Below are 8550 nucleotides of genomic sequence, written 5' to 3' on the forward strand. Positions count from 1 at the left end.
TCTGGAGTTGAAATTATATAGATTCATAAAATTAGGTTGGAAATTTTCCATGTTTCTTTGGGGAATTTAAGAAAGATAGGAATTATATTTATACCTTGGAAATGAAAACAAGTTAATTCTGTGGCTATTGGCCTCTTCAAGTTTTTACCTCTTATTGAGTTAATTTTAGAATTTTATATTTTCCTATAAAGTCATTTATATCCCTTTGTAATTATCACTATACTATCTTTATTGTTATAGTATTGTTAATTAATGCTATATTTAGATGAATTAATTAGATTTCTTTGAGGTTTGTCCTTATTAATATTCTAAAAATTTATGATGTATTTTGAATCTTTTAAAACTTGTATTTACAAATAAACATTTCTTCTGTTACTTAGCCAATATTTACTATTCTATGCATATCATGTATTTTAAACAATTACTCTTAAAATGGGTAGAACTGCTACTGCTCATCCAAATGATGAGCCCTTTCCTAAGAGCTTGGTTTATCTAGGTTAAACAGCTTATCTGCTGAGAAGTAGCACAGTATAACAGGTTACTGTATTGGGCAAACTGATTGATAGTAAATCTTGATGATTAACAGAAATGAACTTGGGAATCTCTGGATAATTTACAAGTAGAAATAATTCAGTACTTTAAAATAGCCATTTGTTTTAGTATCATGTCAGTGATAAGTATGTAGATAAGTACAAAAATGATAGGAAATTTGAATAGTTTTCATAGTCTTTATTCTTTGACCAAGTGCTTATGAACAACAAAATAGTCAAAGTTATCTGGCAGAAAGACAGAAATGGAAGAAAATGGCCTGGACAGCTCACACTGTACAGTCATTTTCTAGAGATGATTGTCTCAATAGGTGTGATCCTAAATTACTGCCTGGCTAGACATGAAGCGACTGCTTAGCTCATTCTTCTGTGTGGTGCAGACCTGCAGGCCCCCATACAGGGCACACAAGGCAACCAGTTAGACTTCCCATTCCTACTTATTTTTTACCTTATTTTTTTAGATGTCTTGTTTGTGTGTATCTTGTAATAATTTAGCCATGTGTGTAAATTACTTATAAATAAAAAACTGTACATTTATTGGTGATATATACTCAAAGATGTAAAGGCACATTAATCAAAACTCTTTGGAAATCACTGGTATAAATATTAGAAACAGCTCTGGACTAAAAATGAAGACTTATGAATTTGAAACCTACTTTAGCTACTTACTAGTCATATGAATTTGATCAACTTTCTGTTTTATAATCTGTAAAATGGGAATAAGGCTACCTGCCATGCCTCTCTCACAGTGTTATTTTGAGAAAGAAATGCATATAGTTGTTTATAAACATTATAGATGCTGTGTAAATTGTGGTGTTATTTTTTCAGCTTTTAAAATCTTTCCCTCAGATATATTCAACACATAACATAATCTTTATAAAGACTGCTATTTTAAATAATGGAAAGACATTTTATTTTTAGGATCCAAAGAGAAAAATATTCAGAATTTAACAATTTTGTAATTCTAAAAGACTTTTTTTTTTTCAAATTTCCCAGAAAGTTTTGATAGCCAGATATTTTAAACAAAATAATCTTGGGAATATAAAAAAAAATAACCTAAAGAGGAAGGAATTAAGGAAAGGAGGATAGAAAAATAGACTTCAGAAATAAGAAACTGATAAAGGAAAACTGGAGTTCTGTAACTTTCAGTTCAGTTCAGTTGCTCAGTTGTGTCCGACTCTTTGAGACCCCATGAACTGCAACATGCCAGGCCTCCCTGTCCATCACCAACTCCCAGAGTATGCTCAAACTCACATCCGTCAAGTTAGTGATGCCATCCAACCATCTCATCTTCTGTAACCTTCAGTACCAGCATTTTGATGGCAGCAGTGAATTATCCTAGGAATCTCAAGTTTGTTGGCCTGTACCATACTTTGAATAAAAATGTTGAGATTAATAGCAAACCTATAGTTAGTTTCTTCTCTTAATGTTGTTATCATTTAGGGACTTAAAGGCATTTAAAGATTGCCACTGTGTTAGTAATAATAAGAATTTATTTTCCTTAGTGTTCGGAAATTCTCAGGTATTACTTTCTCCTCTTTTTCCATGCAACCAAGCAATGAACTCACTTCTGACACTTCCTGTCTGGAGATACCAACTGCAAGTCCAGTTTGTGCTTCTGACTAACAAGCGATAGATCAAGATTCCCCCAAAACCTTGGGGTTCAATTAATTTCCTAAACTGGCTCACAGAACTGAGAAAAGTTGCTTACTCGGTGACCAGTTTATTATAAATGGTATAACTCAAGAATAGCCAGATGAAAGAGAGGCCTAGGACAAGATGTATAGAAAGGGGATCCTAGTTTCCTGCTCTCTCCAGGAATGCCATTCTCCCCAAGTCCCCACAGGTTCACCACCCCAGAAGCTCTCCAAAATCCAAACTCTTTCCTTTTGGGGTTTCATGAAGGCCTCATTATATAGGCATGATTGACTCAATTATTGCCCTTTGGTGTGAGTGTTCAGTTGCTCAGTCATGTCTGACTCTTTGCGACCCCAAGGACTATAGCCCTCGAGACTCCTCTATCCATGGGATTTCCCAGGCAAGAACACTGGAATGGGTTGCCATTTCCTCCTCCAGTGTATCCTCTCAACCCAGGGATCGAACCAGTGTCTCCTGTGTCTCATGTATTGGCAGACAAATTTTTTTTACCACTGAGCCACCAGGGGAGTCTAATTGAACTCAATCTCCAGCCCCTCTTCCCTCTCAAATCAGGTTGTGGTTTTAGTCATTCAGTCATGTCCGACTCTTTACGACCCCAAGGACTGCAACACACCAGGCTTCCCTGCCCTTCACTCTCTCCCAGAGTTTGCTCAAACTCCTGTCCATTGAGTTGGTAAACCCGTCCAACCATCTTGTCCTCTGTCATCCCCTTCACCTTCTGCCTTCAATTTTTCCCATCATCAGGGTCTTTTCCAATGAGTTGGCTCTTTGCATCAGGTGGCCAAAGTATTGGAGCTTCAGCTTCAGTCCTTCCAATGAATATTCAGGGTTGATTTCCTCTAGAATTAACTGGTTTGATCTCCTTGCTGACCAGGGGACTCTCAAGAGCCTTCTCCAGCACCACAGTTTGAAAGAATCAATTCTTCAGCACTTAACCTTCTTTATGGTCCAGCTCTCACATCAATACATGACCACTGGAAAAACCATAGCTTTGACTAGAAGGACCTGTCATCAAAGTAATGTCTCTGCTTTTTCATACGATATCCAGGTTTGTCATAGCTTTTCTTCCAAGGAGCAAGCGTCTTTTAATTTCATGGCTGCAGTCACCGTCCACAGTGATTTTGGAGCCCAAGAAAATAAAGTCTGTCACTTTCCATTGTTTCCCCATCCACTTGCCATGAAGTGATGGGACCAGATGCCATGATCTTAGATTTCTGAATGTTGAGTTTTAAGCCAACTTTTTCACTCTCCTCTTTCATCTTCATCAAGAGGCTCTTTCGTTCCTCTTCACTTTATGCCATAAGGGTCATGTCATCTACATATCTGAGGTTGTTGTTATTTATCCCAGCAATCTTGATTCCAGCTTGTGCATCATCCAGCATGGCATTTTCATGCATATAAGTTAAATAAGTAGGGTGACAATTTACAGCCTTGAGGTACTCCTTCCCCAGGTCAGGTAGTGAACTGAAAGTTCCAACCTTCTAATCACAGTGTTGGGTACCCTGGCAACCAGCCACCCTACTTAAGTTACCTATGGGCTTTCCCAAAGACACCTCATTAACATAACAAAAGACACCTTTGCCATGCTCGATTCAGAAGATCCAAAGGCTTTAGGAGCTTTGTGCCAGGAACTGACACTAAGACCAAATATATATATTTCTTATAATAAATCATAATGTCACTCTTGTTTTCTCTGTTTCTCAATTACAGGTTGAAGCTCCATTCATACCAAAGTTCAGAGGCTCTGGAGATACCAGCAACTTTGATGACTATGAAGAAGAAGATATCCGTGTCTCTATAACAGAAAAATGTGGGAAAGAATTTGATGAATTTTAGAGCAACAAGATGACATCGGAGCTCACACTCAGTCTTTGCACTCTGTTAAGAGATAAGGTAGAGCCGAGACCATCCTTGTCAAAGCAGTTACCGAGTTCCTTCATTCCAGCGACTGAGTGAGGTCTCTCTTCTCGTCATCCGTGTGTGCACTCTGCATCCACCTCTGTAACAAGGCACCGCTAAGCAAGCATTGTCTGTGCCATAACACAGAACTAGACACTCTCCCGCTTCCTTTGGTTCATCATTCTTCTCTTCTTCCACATCCATTCCGTCCTGTTTCATTTCCATTAATTTTTCTGCAAATAGTGCTCATTTTATTTTCTTGGTGTTTTAAATGGGCAGTGTTATGGCTATGTGACTTTGGAAGGGAAGGATAAATGTTGCTTTCAGTAACTCTTAACCAATATTTGTGTTGGTCAGTTGCTTGAGGATATGCTTTCTAATAATTATTTTTACTTTGAATAGCTCATACTCAGTTTTTGCCAAAACGCTGGACAGTTTTTAAAGATAGAATGTCTTTTCACCAAGGATATTTACACAAATAGAACATTAACTTTCCTAGAACTCACTAATGCAGAGTAGCTCGACCCAGCAGTTTGGATTCAAACAGATCAGAAGCTCTGTGTCACTTCACTGCCTTTTCTGTCATCCTCCCCTTGAGTAAATACGTGACCAACCTGTGCAGTGTGACAATTGTGTCTCATTTGCAGGAAAAGCTAATAACATGGATCATAATCATCCAGATTCTCTCACTTGGTACCAGCACTGATGTAGGTATCAAGAGAAGAGTTCTAAGATTTATAAACTTTAAATTTCCATAAAGATTTTAGACAGTATTTTAATAGAACATGACTAATGAAAGTGACAAATTTTTAAGTTTCTCAAAAAGTCCCCATTTTAAACTTTTTAAAGGAAGAGACATGAACTAAAAAGAACATTGATGTGAACAAATACTCATATAAGCCAAACAAATGGCTTGATTCTTGTAAATGATATAGAGGCACTTTTGTTGAGAGGTATTTTGTTTGTTTTGCTTTGCTTTGTTTTGTCACAGTTAAGAACAAAAGTTGTTGCCAGGTGATTATGCTGGTGTACTGTATGTGTCAGCCTGAGATAGAGGCACTGCTGCAACTTCAGCTTTTGTCCTGTGCCTCGGCAATGAGGGAAGGGGACAAAGTTTATAAAACTGCCACAACTGTATTTTAATTTTGAGGTGTGGTATTTTTAGATATGTCATAATTTCTAGCTTCTTTCAGTAAATGGAATTATGATCATGCAAATACAATTTTAGTATTTGGGTTTTTTTAATATACTTTTTTTTTGCCAACTGACTTAATAACATTGCTATCATGTGGAAATTTCAAGCATTTTTGCCCATTTCATTCACTGTTTGTTGAGAATCCGTGGCTTAACTCAATTTTTAATATTTTTTTTCTTTGCTTTTAAATTTCCTGTCTGGTTTTATCTCTGTCGGTGACCTATCTTAAAACAACACACCAAAATAGTTGAAAATAAACTGTGTTCATTTTTATGATCAATTTACATGCATATAAGATGAATTGTGTTTAATCAAACTGATCTTAATGTATATAAACACTCTGCTTCATTATCGGTGCAGGTAGGCCACTGATTCTACTTCTTTTCATGTGTACCACACCTTTGTAAAACCTTTGAAGATGCTGAAGAAATCTGTCTGAGATGTTCTCTGCATCCGTCTGTACATCTTTTGGTTGTCAAGTGTTTCTGCATGGCCATGTCACTTAAAGCTGATACTGATTTGTTGGTCCACTTATATTTAAAATGTGCAAGGAAAATATGAAATACTTTGCTGTAGCAAATTTTATGTAATAATATATCATGTTAATAAATCTAAAACATCATTTGTATAAAATAATTTAGGTTTTTTGTATTTCATTTAGACCCAAGAACATGCTGTTCATGTATTCAGTATGTATGCTATAAATGCTATGGTACCTATGTTGTATATTATTGTAAAATTATTACATAATAATTTTAGTAATCATGGGGTGACAATTTGATTATTACATTTTTAGTTTTAAGTAACTAAAAAGATTTCTATGAATTCTTAAAAAACAAAAAAGAAAATCATGAAATTACTACTGCCTGGCACAAATTGGCTATAAAATCTGCCTGGGTGGATGACCTGTAGGCATGCATTGGCTTTGAGGGCTATTTAGCCATTCCATTTAACTTCCCATTTGAAGGACATCAGCAAGCTTTGTCCCAATCCATCAAGGGAGTCTATTTCCAACAAGTCAAATACATTGAATTAGAATATCTTAGAATTATATAAAACTCCCAGTTTCAGCCACAATTTAGCCAAAAATAAGATAAAAACTTGAATAAGAAATAAGTGGAATGAATCAGTATTTAATCTCAGATTACATTATTTGAAACAGAAGAAATAACGAGATGATATTGTCAGGAAAGGAGCCATAGACTGAAAGTCAAGGCATCTGAGTGTCAAGCCTTGTCTGTCACTATCAGCAGTGATCTTGGCCTCAGTTCTCTTATCTGTGAAATGGACGAGTTCCATTAGGCAGTTTCTAAGGTCCCTTCTAACTTCCCCATCTTGTGATGAGATTCTTTTTGACATTCTGAGGGGATAACATGCTTTGAAGTCAGTCTCAGGAAGGCGATATTCTAGGGTCTTTTTCTTCTCCTTAATTCTTGCAGTGTTCTTATAGTTCTTTGAATATCCTGAGAACTTCGTGTCTGTCTGATTCCTTCCTCCTTCACTGATGCTAAATATCCAATTGATATCAAACTGTCAACCTACCAAAATGATATTGTGGCTTGTGGGCATTGCTGTCTTGTTCTGATATATATGTTCCTGTGGTGAGTGCCCATTGGCCTGAAAATACTCATTGTAAACCTAAAAAAATCATTTTTCTTTCCTGCTGTTTTTTCTGCTTGTTGAAGAATCAAATGAAATAATGTATGTGAAAGCACCTTGTAAACTGTAACCTATCAATGTAAAATGTTAAGGTGTGTTGTTATTTCATTAATTACTTCTTTATTTAGAATGGAATTTCCTATGCACTCCTGTAGCTAGGAAATGCTGAGAACAACTGTGTTTTTTAATTAATAACTGCAAAATTAAAGTATCTTGAAAGGATAAAATAATTTGAGTCTTGGATTCTATTTAGTACCCTTATTTCCTGATTTATTTTCTGTGTATACTTCAGATGCTTATGGATTCCTAGTTCTTATGTATTTGGGTGAGAACAGAGCAATAGAGAGTCAAATGGCCACTAGCCTATTCTAACTGGGTGTTTACTGAGAAACTACTAGGTTTATTCCATAGTCTCTAAAGTGTTTCTACTTTTTCCTAATACTATTAGTCTAAATTACTCATAAAATAATGTTGAAAATATTCATATTTTAAAGATTAACACTAGAAGAGCCCTCATCCTTATTTTGTAATAGTGAACTATGAATTTATATATATTTTTTTCTTCAGAGGTTTTTGTTTTTTTTTTTTCTTTAGAGGTGTTTTTGAGCTTCACCATTACCTCTTCTCGTTTTAGCCAGGTTGATTAATGCGTATTACTATAGTTGTCATTTACCTCAAGAAATACCTTTTTAGGTAATTAATAACTTACCATTTTTTGTTTTGTTACTACAAATGTTTATAAACATTGATGCATTTTATAACCAGTGACTGCTTCATTTTATCATTGTTAAGCTTATGTAAATTCTAGTTTCCTCATTTCTGTATGTTCAGTTCAGTCACTCAGTCCAACTCTTTGCGACCCCATGAATTGCAGCACGCCAGGCCTCCCTGTCCATCACCAGCTCCTGGAGTTCACTCACACTCATGTCCATTAAGTCAGTGATGCCATCCAGCCATCTCATTCTCTGTCGTCCCCTTCTCCTCCTGCCCCCAATCCCTCCCAGCATCAGGGTCTTTTCAAATGAGTCAACTTCTTCGCATGAGGTGGCCAAAGTATTGGAGTTTCAGCTTCAACATCAGTCCTTCCAATGAACACCCAGGACTGATCTCCTTTAGGATGGACTGGTTGGATCTCCTTGGAGTCCAGGGGACTCTCAAGAGTCTTCTCCAACACCACAGTTCAAAAACATCAATTCTTCAGTGCTAAGCTTTCTTTATAGTCCAACTGTCACATCCATACATGACTACTGGAAAAACCATAGCTTTGACTAGACGGACCTATGTCATCAAAGTAATGTCTCTGCTTTTTCATATGCTCTCCAGGTTTGTCATAGCTTTTCTTCCAAAGAGCAAGCATCTTTTAATTTCATGGCTGCAGTCACCGTCCACAGTGATTTTGGAGCCCAGGAAGATAAAGTCTGTCACTGTTTCTATTGTTTCCCCATCTCATGAAGTGATAGGACCAGATGTCATGATCTTAGGTTTCTGAATGTTGAGTTTTAAGTCAACTTTTTCACTCTCCTCTTTGCTTATCTCTTAATGCTGATGTTAATGCAACAGCCTAAAGGAAAGTGGGATGGGGATAAAGGT

General features: G+C 36.5%; 1 protein-coding gene across 2 annotated transcripts in view; it reads left to right on the forward strand.

Moving 5' to 3' along the window:
• The window catches only part of PRKACB (protein kinase cAMP-activated catalytic subunit beta), a 155796-nt gene extending 148606 nt beyond the window's left edge, over positions 1 to 7190 (forward strand). For both annotated transcript variants that reach the window (XM_055401854.2, XM_055401853.2), the window contains exon 10: positions 3918 to 7190. In XM_055401854.2, the coding sequence (XP_055257829.1) occupies positions 3918 to 4043 (126 nt within the window). In that variant the 3' untranslated portion in view covers positions 4044 to 7190. The remainder of the gene's footprint in view (positions 1 to 3917) is intronic.
• Positions 7191 to 8550: the final 1360 nt, after the last annotated feature.

This window comes from Moschus berezovskii, chromosome 4 (genome assembly GCF_049115385.1).
Source record: "Moschus berezovskii isolate FMDL1 chromosome 4, NW_MosBer_1.0, whole genome shotgun sequence".
NCBI classification, from domain to species: domain Eukaryota; kingdom Metazoa; phylum Chordata; class Mammalia; order Artiodactyla; family Moschidae; genus Moschus; species Moschus berezovskii.